At 44.4% G+C, this 15,289-nt stretch overlaps 1 protein-coding gene across 2 annotated transcripts in view; it reads left to right on the top strand.

The window, feature by feature from the left end:
• Window positions 1-5,686: 5,686 nt before the first annotated feature.
• LOC139546679 (zinc finger protein 436-like) overlaps window positions 5,687-15,289 on the top strand; it is a 30,213-nt gene continuing 20,610 nt past the window's right edge. The window contains exons 1-3 of one of the 2 annotated variants that reach the window (XM_071355334.1): window positions 5,687-6,389; window positions 6,654-6,898; window positions 7,159-7,318. In XM_071355334.1, coding sequence (XP_071211435.1) covers window positions 5,957-6,389; window positions 6,654-6,898; window positions 7,159-7,318 — 838 coding nt within the window. In that variant the 5' untranslated portion in view covers window positions 5,687-5,956. The remainder of the gene's footprint in view (window positions 6,390-6,653; window positions 6,899-7,158; window positions 7,319-15,289) is intronic. The other variant, XM_071355342.1, reaches the window with a different exon arrangement.

The raw sequence follows: 15,289 nt of genomic DNA on the forward strand, positions 1-15,289 counted from the left end.
GCAGCATTGACTGAAACAGGCACATATCTTTCTGCTGGGTGAGGAGGGTAACACAGTCAATGGAAATGTTTATTTTATTTTGAGACAAAAAGTAGATTTTTAATTTATTTCATTATATAATAGAGAAGCATGTGTTGATTAGTGAATATCTTAAATGAGTGAGAATTTAAAACACCCTACCATACTACTGTACATCTGCATTTAGGAAATCAATCAAACAAACAGATAATATCCCAATAAGGCAGCTAGGTCCAAACTGCTCCTACACGGTGTACCAGTACTGAGTAGGTCCAAACTGCTCCTACACGGTGTACCAGTACTGAGTAGGTCCAAACCGCTCCTACACTGTGTAACAGTACTGAGTAGGTCCAAACTGCTCCTACACGGTGTACCAGTACTGAGTAGGTCCAAACTGCTCCTACACAGTGTAACAGTACTGAGTAGGTCCAAACTGCTCCTACACGGTGTAACAGTACTGAGTAGGTCCAAACTGCTCCTACACGGTGTAACAGTACTGAGTAGGTCCAAACTGCTCCTACACGGTGTAACAGTACTGAGTAGGTCCACACTGCTCCTACATGGTGTACCAGTACTGAGTAGGTCCAAACTGCTCCTACATGGTGCAACAATACATCATGTAAACTCAGCAAAAAAAGAAACATCCCTTTTTCAGGACCCTGTCTTTCAAAGATAATTCATAAAAATCCAAATAACTTCACAGATCTTCATTGTAAAGGGTTTAAACACTGTTTCCCATGCTTGTTCAATAAACCATAAACAAACATTTAATGAACATGCACCTGTGCAACGGTCGTTAAGACACTAACAGCTTACAGACGGTAGGCAATTAAGGTCACAGTTATGAAAACTTAGGACACTAAAGAGGCCTTTCTACGGACTCTGAAAAACACCAAACTAAAGATGCCCAGGGTCCCTGCTCATCTGCGTGAATGTGACTTAGAAATGCTGCAAGGAGGAATGAGGACTGCAGGTATGGCCATGTAACCAGGGTCCGTACTGTGAGACGCCTAAGACAGCGCTACAGAGAGACAGGACGGACAGCTGATCATCCTCGCAGTGGCAGACCACGTGTAACAACACCTGCACAGGATTGGTACATCCGAACATCACACCTGCGGGACAGGTACAGCATGGAAACAACAACTGCCCGAGTTACACCAGGAACGCACAATCCCTCCATCAGTGCTCAGACTATCCGCAATAGGCTGAGAGAGGCTGGACTGAGGGCTTGTAGGCCTGTTGTAAGGCAGGTCCTCACCAGACATCACCAGCAACAACGTCGCCTATGGGTACAAACCCACTGTCGCTGGACCTGACAGGACTGACTCGTCAGTGAAGAGCACTTTTTGCCAGTCCTGTCTGACTGGCAAAAAGTGCTCTTCACTGACGAGTCACGGTTTTGTCTCACCAGGGGTGATGGTTGGATTCGCAGTTATCGTCGAAGGAATGAGTGTTACACCGAGGCCTGTACTCTGGAGCGGGATCGATTTGGAGGTGAAGGGTCTGTCATGGTCTGGGGCGGTTTGTCACAGCGTCATCGGACTGAGCTTGTTGTAATTGCAGGCAATCTCAGCGCTGTGCGTTACAGGGAAGACATCCTCCTCCCTCATGTGGTACTCTTCTGGCAGGCTCATCCTGACATGACCCTCCATCATGACAATGCCACCAGCCATACTGCTCGTTCTGTGTTTATTTCCTGCAAGACAGGAATGTCAATGTTCTGCCATGGCCAATGAAGAGCCCGAATCTCAATCCCATTGAGCATGTCTGGGACCTGTTGGATCAGAGGGTGAGGGCTAGGGCCATTCCCCCCAGAAATGCCCGGGAACTTGCAGGTGCCTTGGTGGAAGAGTGGGGTAACATCTCACAGCAAGAACCGGCAAATCCGGTGCAGTCCATGAGGAGGACATGTACTGCAGTACTTATTGCAGCTGGTGGCCACACCAGATACTCACTTTTACTTTTGATTTTGACCTCCTCCCCTTTGTTCAGCTACACATTATTCCATTTCTGTTAGTCACATGTCTGTGGAACTTGTTCAGTTTATGTCTCAGTTGTTGAATCTGGTCATGATCATAGAAACACTTTGAATAACACATTGATACAAATAATATTGAATAACACATTTATAAAATGGCTGAACAAACAGTCCAAGAATTAAACATAATTCCATTTGTTTTTCAAACCGGTTACCTGGTTACCTTCAGACGCTAGAGACTGAAGTTGGCACATTGGTGGTATCATCTTCGGTAGAGCAAAACGGGGAACGTCATCGTGTTTGTGAGAGTCTCATTCTTCCATAGAGTGGTCGTATTAGTTTTGTAGGCCTAACCGTTCGCTAAAGATGTTTTCTATGAGAATACCTATTTTTCGATCTTAAAACAGATGGGTTTTGATGTCAATCAACTCTTAAAAATCAAGAAACGCTGAAGTGATTCCATACATTGAAACTAGTCCAGTGGAGTTGAACCTCTCTCCCTGTAGTTCTGTACTGAAACAGCTGCAACAACGTGACTCGCGACGTTGCTGGATGCAGGCCTAGCTCTGCTACTTCGCCAGCTAATTCATGTTTCAGAATTCCGCGAAGTGTGGACAAATTCGTCCTTTTATTGAAAGTGTGTGGCCGACTTGAGTTATTTTTTTGTCCAAAGTACTATTGGTTTTGAGTCAGGAAATGTGAACTTTTCCACCTAAAGCATTTGCGATTATTTTATATCATTATTTTATGTAGCCGACTGCTACAGCAGTGGAGATGGGGAACAACCGTGGACTTGAGGGGAATCCCTGCTATGTAGAAAACATTACCTCCTTATTCATAGAGAAGTGAAGCCAGCGTTACCCTGGGCTCCAGAGTGGCACAGTAGTCTGAGACACTGCATCTCAGTGCAAGAGGGGTCACTAAGGTACCTGGTTTTGAATCCAGGCTGTATCACATCCGGCCGTGATTGGGAGTCGCACAATTGACCCAGCGTCGTCCGGGTTTTGCCGGGGTAGGCCTTCATTGTAAATAAGAATTTGTTCTTAATAAAGGTTAAATATATCTATATTTTAGATTACACATTAGTTATACAGAGTAAACAACCTACAAGTACAGTAGATATACAAAAGTATGTGGACACCCCTTCAAATTAGTGGATTTTGATTTTTTCACCTCATCAACCTGAAAGGGGTGGGTCTAGCCCTTTAAATGCCCTTTAAAAGTAATTAGTCCTCTCTCAACAAAAGTATGTGGACGCCCCTTCAAATTAGTGGATTCGGCTATTTCAGCCACACCCGTTGCTGACAGTTGTAGAACCATGCAATCTCCATAGATAAGCAATGACAGTAGAATGGCCTTACTGAAGAGCTCAGTGACTTTCACCGTCATTGGATACCACCTTTCCAACAAGTCAGTTCGTAAAATGTCTGCCCTGCTATAGCTGCCCCGGTCAACTATAAGTGCTGTTATTGTGAAGTGGAAATGTCTAGGAGCAACAACGGCTCAGCTGTGAAGTGGTAGGCCACACAAGCTCACAGAACAGGACCGCCAAGTGCTGAAGCGTGTAACGCGTAAAAATCCTCTGTCCTCGGCTGCAACACTCACTACTGAGTTACAAACTGCCTCTAGAAGCAACGTCAGCACAAGAACTGTTTGTCTGGGAGCTTTGTGAAATGGGTTTCAATGGTCGAGCAGCCGCAGCCAAGCCTAAGATCACCATGCGCAATGGCAAGCGTCGGCTGAAATGGTGGAAAGCTCGCCGCCATTGGACTCCAGAGCAGTGGAAACGCGTTCTCTGGAGTGATGAATCAAGCTTCACCATCTGGCAGCACAATGGACGAATCTGGGTTTGGCGGATGCCAGGAGAACGCTACCTGCTCGAAGGCATAGTGCCAACTGTAAAGTTTGGTGGAGGAGGAATAATGGTCTGGGGCTGTTTTTTATGGTTCGGGCTAGGCCCCTTAGTTCCAGTGAAAGGAAATCTTAACGCTACTGCATACAATGACATTCTAGATGATTTTGTGATTTCAATTTTGTAGCAACAGTTTGGGGAAGGCCCGTTCCTGTTTCAGCATGACAATGCCCCTGTGCACAAAGCGAGGTCCATAAAGCGAGGTCCATCTCCAATCCTCTCCTGTACTCCCTGTTCACCCATGATTGCGTGGCCATGCACGCTTCCAACTCAATCATCAAGTTTGCAGACGACACTACAGTGGTAGGCTTGATTACCAACAACGATGAGACGGCCTACAGGGAGGAGATGAGGGCCCTTGGAGTATGGTGTCAGAAAAATAACCTCTCACTCAACGTCAACAAAACAAAGGAGATGATCGTGGACTTCAGGAAACAGCAGAGAGAGCACCCCCCCATCCACATCGACGGGACAGTAGTGGAGAAGGGGGGATGTTTTAAGTTCCTCTGCGTACACATCACGGACAAACTGAAATAGTCCACCCACACAGACAGCGTGGTGAAGAAGGCGCAACAGCGCCTCTTCAACCTCAGGAGGCTGAAGAAATTTGGCTTGTCATCTAAAACACTCACAAACTTTTACAGATGCACAATCGAGAGCATCCTGTCGGGCTGTATCACCACCTGGTAAGGCAACTGCACTGCCCTCAACCGCAAGGCTCTCCAGAGGGTAGTGAGGTCTGCACAACGCATCACCGGAGGCAAACTACCTGCCCTCCAGGACACCTACAGCACCCGATGTCACAGGGAGGTCAAAAAGGATCATCAAGGACAACAACCACCCGAGCCACTGCCTGTTCACCCTGCTATCATCCAGAAGGCGAGGTCAGTACAGGTGCATCAAAGTTGGGACCGAGAGACTGAAAAACAGCTTCTATCTCAAGACCATCAGACTGTTAAACAGCCATCACTAACATAGAGAGGCTGCTGTCAACAACAGTCTCTGGCCACTTTAATAAATGGACTTAATGAAGGTATCACTAGTCACTTTAAATAACGGCACTTTAATAATGTTTACATATCCTACATCACTCATCTCATATGTATATACTGCTCTATACCATCTATTACATCTTGCCAATGCCGCACGGCCAACGCTCATCCATATATTTATATGTACATATTCTTCTTCATCCCTTACATTTGTGTGTATAAGGTAGTTGTTGTGAATTTGTTAGATTTCTTGTTAGATATTACTGCGTTGTCGGAACTAGAAGCACAAGCATTTCGCTACACTCACATTAACATCTGCTAACCATGTGTATGTGACCAATAACATCTGCTAACCATGTGTATGTGACCAATAACATCTGCTAACCATGTGTATGTGACCAATAACATCTGCTAACCATGTGTATGTGACCCTTAACATCTGCTAACCATGTGTATGTGACCAAAACAATTTGATTTGATTTTGTGAATATTTTTAGAAACTGCGTTCCCGACTCCAGTCAGCCGATGGCGAAGTACGTTTTTCAGGGTGATGCTTCTCGCGTGACGTATAATGTAGTGGACACACGGGTTTCCACTAGTTACCATAGCCACAATGTCAAAATTGACTATATCGAAATATTAATGAAAACAAACATTTGCTTTTTGGTCTTAATTTAGGGTTCAGCATAAGATTGGCAATGTGGTTAGGATTAAGGTTGAAATTAAATTTTAAGAAGATAAATTGTAGAAATGGATGGGGCTTATGACTTTGAGGCTGTGGTAACTAGTGACGACCGACTGTTTTGGACGCTTCTGGAACGACACGGTTCAACCACCTCGGTAGCTTGCTAGCCGACAAGAAGTAGAACCATTGAAGCTCTGTAGACCATGTTTGTGTAGCTACACAAATCCATCCCAGTGATTTAAACACAGTTCTGTTAACGTATCTAGTTCATTTAAACGTAATTTGCTTGTTAAATTTGCTAATGTGTTATTGAGCCGAGCACTAGGGTAGTCGCTAATGATAGCTAGCTAGCTAACATCCCCGACACAATGAGCTCACAAAGCTACTCTCCTCCTGCTAATGAAGAGGAGGTCTGCTGGACGGAGAAAGCAGCTCTGGGGATGAACATTGTCATTAAAGAAGAAGAGGAGGATATTACAGTGATAGGAACGGAAGAAGCATGTCGAATTAAAAGGGAGGAAGAGGAGGAGGAGATCGAGGCTGTCACAGTGGAAGAGATGGAAGGGTTAGAGGCTGTCACAGTGAAAGAGGAAGAGGGGATAGAGGCTGTTACAGTGGAAGAGATGGAAGGGTTAGAGGCTGTCACAGTGAAAGAGGAGGAAGGGGTAGAGGTTGTCATAGTGGAAGAAGGGGAGGTAGAAGCTTTCAGAATGAAAAATGAGATAGAGGAGGATATCACATTGAAAGAAGAAGACCCTTGTGAAGTGAAAGAGGAGGAGACTGAAGATCCGATTAACACCAGTGAGTATTGTCTTAACAGGGGACACACTATGCCGTTGTTGAACCAGGGTGTGGTTTTAAAGGGGCATTCTACTGACCTCGTAAAAAAAAGAGTTATTTTTTAAAAGTGGATTTATGTTTTTTGTTTAGTTTGTATTCAGAGTTCGCTTGTCTATTGCTCTCCGACGGAAGGACCTAGCATGATAAGTGATATGTTTGGAATCAGATGAGAGAATAAGCTATAACCTATGTTTTTACCGCTAGTCAAACTCTTCCCTTTTACAGATCCAAAAACGTGGCAATATTCCGCTTCCTGGCCCTCCCAGGGCTCTACAGTGAAGGAGGACATCAGAAAGGTACGAGAAGTATCTAATGTGACACCCGTGAGTCCCAGACAGTTTGGTGGTGATGACGATTCTATTCACTGCGACAAAGAATGGGACGTGAAAGACAAGGATTGGTTTCCTAGCAACAGGCTGAAGGTGGAGTCATCTCCAGAGAGCCACACCCCAGAGCAGAGGGGGAGTGGTGTGAGTACATCCCAGCCACAGTGTTTCTGGTTCTCAACAGTCCTTCCTTGGTTCCTCGACCTCCTCCTATTAATGCATTGGAGGAGAATATTTGAGGTTCATCCGAATACTGATATGTGAATGTTTTTGGCAAATACAGGTGATTCTGATTGGACTTTCTCTTCTAATGCATTTATAGCAGGAGGTCCAGAGAATGAGAGGAATCAAGGTAGGAGAGTGTTTCCCACCCTAAATTGATTGTTTATTTTTGTGGTTTCCAGGACATGTCTTTCCCTCTCCCAGGGTCCCCAGGTCGTGTCTCTCCCACGATTGCCTTACTGTGGGGTCTGAAGAGGGTGTCTGTGCGGCTGGTGGACTGCAGGAAAACACCGGGTCTGAGTGGAACTGTGAGAGGAGAAGAAGAGGGAGATTCAGATTCAGGTAAGAACAGTGGTGTTGTGGATTAGACCACAATCTGCTTCTGTTACAGTTCTGTGGTCAGTGTGTTCACTGTTGTAGAGCAGCTCATTAGTTCTGAAACTACTCCAGAGCTGCTTTTCGCAAAACTAATTGTGGACTGATTGGTGTCATCACACTAGTCAGCGTGCTGGCTTGTCATCTCGCTAGTCAGGAGACGTTTCACCAGTGCTGCCCCAGGTGATACTTAAGACCTGCTGACCCGTGCTGGTCCAGGTGATACTTAAGACCTGCTGGCCTGTGCTGGTCCAGGTGATACATAAGACCTGCTGTCCTGTGCTGGTCCAGGTGATACATAAGACCTGCTGACCTGTGCTGGTCCAGGTGATACGTAACACCTGCTGGCCTTTGCTGGTCCAGGTGATACATAACACCTGCTGGCCTGTGCTGGTCCAGGTGATACGTAAGACCTTCTGGCCTGTGCTGGTCCAGGTGATACGTAAGACCTGCTGGCCTGTTCATCAGTTGGCATGAGAGATGTTGAGAGAGTAATGACTTTTGTTGTCTCTCCCTGTTTAAGTTGTGAAACCAGGCCTTTTATCCGGTGTCTTCCCTGTTTAAGTTGTGAAACCAGGCCTTTTATCCGGTGTCTTCCCTGTTTAAGTTGTGAAACCAGGCCTTTTATCCGGTGTCTTCCCTGTTTAAGTTGTGAAACCAGGCCTTTTATCCGGTGTCTTCCCTGTTTAAGTTGTGAAACCAAGCCTTTTATCTGGTGTCTTCCCTGTTTAAGTTGTGAAACCAGGCCTTTTATCTGGTGTCTTCCCTGTTTAAGTTGTGAAACCAAGCCTTTTATCCGGTGTCTTCCCTGTTTAAGTTGTGAAACCAGGCCTTTTATCCGGTGTCTTCCCTGTTTAAGTTGTGAAACCAGGCCTTTTATCCGGTGTCTTCCCTGTTTAAGTTGTGAAACCAGGCCTTTTATCCGGTGTCTTCCCTGTTTAAGTTGTGAAACCAGGCCTTTTATCCGGTGTCTTCCCTGTTTAAGTTGTGTAACCAGGCCTTTTATCCGGTGTCTTCCCTGTTTAAGTTGTGAAACCAGGCCTTTTATCCGGTGTCTTCCCTGTTTATGTTGTGAAACCAGGCCTTTTATCCGGTGTCTTCCCTGTTTCCTATAGCTCTGCTTTCTGTTTACTCCCTATCTTAAGTTGGTGGGGGCTTGTCTTTTCGTTTGGCTCTCCTTAGTGGGCATCCATGGTTGGAAACGTTTAGGACACATTTCCTAGTTGCATGTCAACATTAAAGGATGTCTTTCAGAACCCCTTCTACAACCCCACCTGTTTGGTTTTGGTTGTCCCAGGGAGTTTCTTTGTTAGTTCCCTTGTTTGTGAGAGACATTTTCAGTTTGTCCTGTGGGACGGTAACAATGTCTATACCACATGTGGATAAGAATCAATTAAGAATTATAATTATTAACAGAAATACTGATTTTAAAATCAGCAACTTTAAAATGGGAATTCTAATGTCTGTTACATGGATTAGGGACATCGGTAACCTTGCTCCAAGTGATTCTAGGTCAGTGGTGCCCAAACTTCTGTTTCCTGTTACTTTTTTTATGATAAGAAGAATATAATTTAACTTGGCTGAATAAAATAGAAAGGATATTTTTTCCCATTCCGGAGCGAGAGTGTGAATATGAAGTGGCTATGTTGAGTGTAAAAGTGATCATTTGAAACAGGTCCTATATGCTAGATTTCGAGTCATTTCTCAACTATTTGTGAATGACACAAACCTTAATGTCTTAGAAATCAGAAGATATATGGGCTGCATGATGCGACTACAGGCTGTTGATGATTTGAGAAAGGCGCATAAAAAAAGCCTGCTCTGTTCCTTGCATGTGAAGTAGCTAGCTAGCTGTAAAATTGCCTAAACAAACTGTACTATCAATTTAGCAGTATCTCACCGAGTTCAATTTGCAGTGTCTCTGCCACTGAGCTATAAACGGAGTCTGCCTAGAGCGCTGTGGCGCATTAGTGGAAACCAGGACTGTTCTCAGGGCAGGTCTGCCGGTTTTTGACTAGCATAAGTGACTTTTCGTAGCAGGTTAGTGCAAATAACGTGGCAGGTTAGTAGAATTAGGTTGACGTTAGGATAATTAATGTGGTAGGTTAGTGCAAATAACGTGGCGGGTTAGTAGAATTAGGTTAACGTTAGGATAATTCATGTGGTAGGTTAGTGCAAATAACGTGGCAGGTTAGTAGAATTAGGTTAACGTTAGGATAATTAACGTGGCAGGTTAGTGCAAATAACGTGGCAGGTTAGTGCAAATAACGTGGCAGGTTAGTAGAATTAGGTTAACGTTAGGATAATTAATGTGGCAGGTTAGTGCAAATAACATGGCAGGTTAGTAGAATTAGGTTAACGTTAGGATAATTAATGTGGTAGGTTAGTGCAAATAACATGGCAGGTTTTGTAGAATTAGGTTAACGTTAGGATAATTAATGTGGTAGGTTAGTACAAATAACGTGTCAGGTTAGTAGAATTAGATTAAGGTTAGCTAAAAGGCTAAAACTGTCCCAATACGACTCGGACATATCTAGCTCCAACCAGGCCTGCCCTGAGAACAATCATGGTTTCCACTACTGCGATGCTGCCCCGCGACACACAGGACGGATTGAGAGATGGTGCTTGAAGAAGAAACTGAGTTGAATAATTTTGTCCACTGTTTAAATGGAGCACATCTAAGCTAAATACAGTGGGGAGAACAAGTATTTGATACACTGCCGATTTTGCAGGTTTTCCTACTTACAAAGCATGTAGAGGTCTGTAATTTTTATCATAGGTACACTTCAACTGTGAGAGACGGAATCTAAAACAAAAATCCAGAAAATCACATTGTATGATTTTTAAGTAATTAATTTGCATTTTATTGCATGACATAAGTATTTGATCACCTACCAACCAGTAAGAATTCCGGCTCTCACAGACCTGTTAGTTTTTCTTTAAGAAGCCCTCCTGTTCTCCACTCATTACCTGTATTAACTGCACCTGTTTGAACTCGTTACCTGTATAAAAGACACCTGTCCACACACAATCAAACAGATTCCAACCTCTCCACAATGGCCAAGACCAGAGAGCTGTGTAAGGACATCAGGGATAAAATTGTAGACCTGCACAAGGCTGGGATGGGCTACAGGACAATAGGCAAGCAGCTTGGTGAGAAGGAAACAACTGTTGGCGCAATTATTAGAAAATGGAAGAAGTTCAAGATGACGGTCAATCACCCTCGGTCTGGGGCTCCATGCAAGATTTCACCTCGTGGGGCATCAATGATCATGAGGAAGGTGAGGGATCAGCCCAGAACTACACGGCAGGACCTGGTCAATGACCTGAAGAGAGCTGGGACCACAGTCTCAAAGAAAACCATTAGTAACACACTACGCCGTCATGGATTAAAATCCTGCAGCGCACGCAAGGTCCCCCTGCTTAAGCCAGTGCATGTCCAGGCCTGTCTGAAGTTTGCCAATGACCATCTGGATGATCCAGAGGAGGAATGGGAGAAGGTCATGTGGTCTGATGAGACAAAAATAGAGCTTTTTGGTCTAACTCCACTCGCCGTGTTTGGAGGAAGAAGAAGTATGAGTACAACCCCAAGAACACCATCCCAACCGTGAAGCATGGAGGTGGAAACATCATTCTTTGGGGATGCTTTTCTGCAAAGGGGACAGGACGACTGCACCGTATTGAGGGGAGGATGGATGGGGCCATGTATCGCGAGATCTTGGCCAACAACCTCCTTCCCTCAGTAAGAGCATTGAAGATGGGTCGTGGCTGGGTCTTCCAGCATGACAACGACACGAAGCACACAGCCATGGCAACTAAGGAGTGGCTCCGTAAGAAGCATCTCAAGGTCCTGGAGTGGCCTAGCCAGTCTCCAGACCTGAACCCAATAGAAAATCTTTGGAGGGAGCTGAAAGTCCGTATTGCCCAGCGACAGCCCCGAAACCTGAAGGATCTGGAGAAGATCTGTAGGGAGGAGTGGGCCAAAATCCCTGCTGCAGTGTGTGCAAACCTAGTCAAGAACTACAGGAAACGTATGATCTCTGTAATTGCAAACAAAGGTTTCTGTACCAAATATTAAGTTCTGCTTTTCTGATGTATCAAATACTTATGTCATGCAATAAAATGCAAATTAATTACTTAAAAATCATACAATGTGATTTTCTGGATTTTTGTTTTAGATTCCGTCTCTCATAGTTGAAGTGTACCTATGATAAAAATTACAGACCTCTACATGCTTTGTAAGTAGGAAAACCTGCAAAATCGGCAGTGTATCAAATACTTGTTCTCCCCACTGTATATACAGTGCATTCGGGAAAGTATTCAGACCCCTTGACTTGTTTTACATTTTGTTACGTTACAGACTTAATCTAATATGTATTAATTAAAATCCTCAATCTACACACAATACCCCATCGTGACAAAGCGAAAACAGGTTTTTAGAAATTTTTGCAAATGTTTTAAAAATATAGAACTGGTATCATATTTACATTTTCAGACCCTTTACTCAGTACTTTGTTGAAGCACCTTTGACAGCGATTACAGCCTCGAGTCTTCGTGGGTATGACGCTACAAGCTTGGCACACTTGTTTCTCCCATTCTTCTCGGCAGATCCTCTCAAGCTCTGTCAGGTTGAATGGGGAGCATCAGCACAGCTATTTTCAGGTCTCACCACCATGCTTCACCGAAGGGATGGTGCCAGGTTAACTATTTACAAAGGGTAAAAAAAAATATATAACAATGTCGACCACCACAGACCGATGCTGGAACAAAGACCGCACTCAACAAACTATAGGGTCATAAGAAAACAGGAAAACGCTCATCCAGGGGCGGCGCTCCTAGTGGCCGGGGACTTTAATGCAGGGAAACTTAAAGCAGTTTCACCAAATTTCTATCAGCATGTTAAATGTGCAACCAGAGGGGGGGAAAACTCTAGACCACCTTTACTCCACACAGAACGCACGGTTACTGGTGGTGCAGTTGAGTGAGATGCCTACCTCCACCAACAGACAGGGAATGTCCCTGCTGTCGACAATGGGACCAGTTTATTCTGATAATGGAGGAGGTAGAACATCAGACTGACGATGCAGCAGAACATCTGGGTCAAGGCCAACGAAGGGTCCTCACCCTGGAGTGGATGCTGAGGGGAGAACATCTAGGTCAAGGCCAACGAAGGGTCCTCACCCTGGAGTGGATGCTGAGGGGAGAACATCTAGGTCAAGGCCAACGAAGGGTCCTCACCCTGGTCTGGATGCTGAGGGGAGAACATCTAGGTCAAGGCCAACGACGGGTCATCCCAGCTGTGGTGGCAGCAGTTATATCTAACTACCCTGACCACAACAGCAGCTACATTGGATTCCAGGAAGAAAACAAAACAACAATTACACAGTTACTAAGCAAGTCACAGTGTCACTCAGCATGAGTTAGACCAGGGATTTACAAACATGTACCTAGAGAGCAACCATCTTGTAGATTTTCACTCCAACAGCTGGGCTTGATTAGGGTTGGATTGAGAACCTACAGGACGATAGATCTCTAGGTACAATGTTTGAGAACCGTGGGGTTTATGTAAAGCGCAGGGAAGATCCCAATTGCATACTTTTTGTGTCCCCTCTCCTTCTCAGAACGCATTGGATGAGAAAGCCAGAGGACCTCTGTCTCTCATTCAATGTGTGTTTTGAGAAGGAGATGAGCAGAGGCGCCGTGAGGAGTATGCAATTGTGATCTTCCCACAGAATCCTCCTCATTACTCCATGTGCTGGCTCAGACCTGGGAGGCAGCCCGGTTCCAAAACATCACCAGGTTGTAAAACAAACCTCACTGGGCGCCAGATGAATCGAATCCCCTCGTTGGACAGAACGGGTTCAGGACAATGATGTCATAATGGGAGGACTGTCGGCCATTGCGAGTGTACCCATTGGAGCAAAGCAGTAACTAAAAGCAGGAAGTGTTCCCATCAGTCGGTGCTGTGATTTGTTGAATCAACTCAACTGACATTTCAATAAATACATTCCATTGCAAGAGCCACATCCGTTAGCGTCATTTGAATGAACATTCTACATTACCATGGAAATGATTGTATCACGTACGGCAAGAGGTTCCGATGTGCGAAGTCTGGAACCAACAGGACCCTGAACAGCTTCTACCCCCAAGCCATAAGACCGCTAAATAGTTAACCAAATGGCTACCTGGACTATCTGCAGTAACTTTGACTCACATCACATACGCTGCTGCTGTTGTTTATTATCTGTCACTTTATTCCTAGTTACAGTTGAAGTCGGAAGTTTACATACACCTTCGCCAAATACATTTAAACTCAGTTTTACACAATTCCTGACATTTAATCCTAGTAAGAATTCCCTGTCTTAGGTCAGTTAGGATAACCACTTTATTTTAAGAATGTGAAATGTCAGAAAAGTAGTAGAGAGAATGATTTTTTCCAGCTTTTATTTCTTTCATCACATTCCCAGTATGTCAGAAGTTTACATTCACTCAATTAGTATTTGGTAGCATTGCCTTTAAATTGTTTAACTTGGGTCAAACGTTTCGGGTAGCCTTTCACAAGCTTCCCACAATAAGTTGGGTGAATTGTGGCCCATTCCTCCTAACAGAGCTGGTGTAACTGAGTCAGGTTTGTAGGCCTCCTTGCTCGCACAAGTTTTTTAGTTTTGCCCACAAATTTTCTATAGGCTTGAGGTCAGGGCTTTGTGATGGCCACCCCAATACCTTGACTTTGTTGTCCTTAAGCCATTTTGCCCCAACTTTGGAAGTATGCTTGGGGTCATTGTCCATTTGGAAGACCCATTTGTGACCAAGCTTTAACTTCTTGACTGATGTCTAGAGATGTTGCTTCAATATATCCACATTATTGACTGGTGACTGGGCCCCAGGTGCCTGGGCCCCAGGTGCCTGGGCCCCAGGTGACTGGGCCCCAGGTGACTGAGCCCCAGGTGACTGAGCCCCAGCTGAGGGAAGAAGTGCAACTGCCAACACCAGAGTCCGAAGGGACACATTCTAATAACAAGTATATCACATAAGCATATTATGCAGATAAGACATCTTAATTATCTATTATTGTTACCCAACTAATTCGTATTCATCCGCCACAAGGTCTACCATTTCTTTTCTGAGGTCTTGGCTGATTTCTTTTGATTTTCCCATGATGTCAAGCAAAGAGTCACTGAGTTTGAAGGTAGGCCTTGAAATACATCCACAGGTACACCTCCAATTGACTCCAATGATGTCAATTAGCCTATCAGAAGCTTCTAAAGCCATGACCATAATTTTCTGGAATTTTCCAAGCTGTTTAAAGGCACAGTCAACTTAGTGTATGTAAACTTCTGACCCACTGGAATTGTGATACAGTGAATGATAAGTGAAATAATCTTGTCTATAAACAATTGTTGGAACAATGACGTGTCATGCACAAAGTCGATGTCCTAACCGACTTGCCAAAACGATATTTTTTTAACAATAAATGTGTGGAGTGATTGAAAAACTAGTTTTAATGACTCCAACCTAAGTGTATGTAAACTTCCGACTTCAACTGTATATGTACATATCTACCTCAATTACCTAGCACATCAACTCAGTACTGGTACTCTGTGTATACAGCCATGTTATTACCTAGTACCCCTACACATCAACGCAGTACTGGTACTCTGTGTATACAGCCATGTTATTACCTAGTACCCCTACACATCAACGCAGTACTGGTACTCTGTGTATACAGCCATGTTATTACCTAGTACCCCTACACATCAACTCAGTACTGGTACTCTGTGTATACAGCCATGTTATTACCTAGTACCCCTACACATCAACTCAGTACTGGTACTCTGTGTATACAGCCATGTTATTACCTAGTACCCCTACACATCAACTCAGTACTGGTACTCTGTGTGTATACAGCCATGTTATTACCTAGTACCCCTAGACATC

The sequence above is a fragment of the Salvelinus alpinus genome, chromosome 2 (assembly GCF_045679555.1).
Source record: "Salvelinus alpinus chromosome 2, SLU_Salpinus.1, whole genome shotgun sequence".
NCBI lineage: Eukaryota > Metazoa > Chordata > Actinopteri > Salmoniformes > Salmonidae > Salvelinus > Salvelinus alpinus.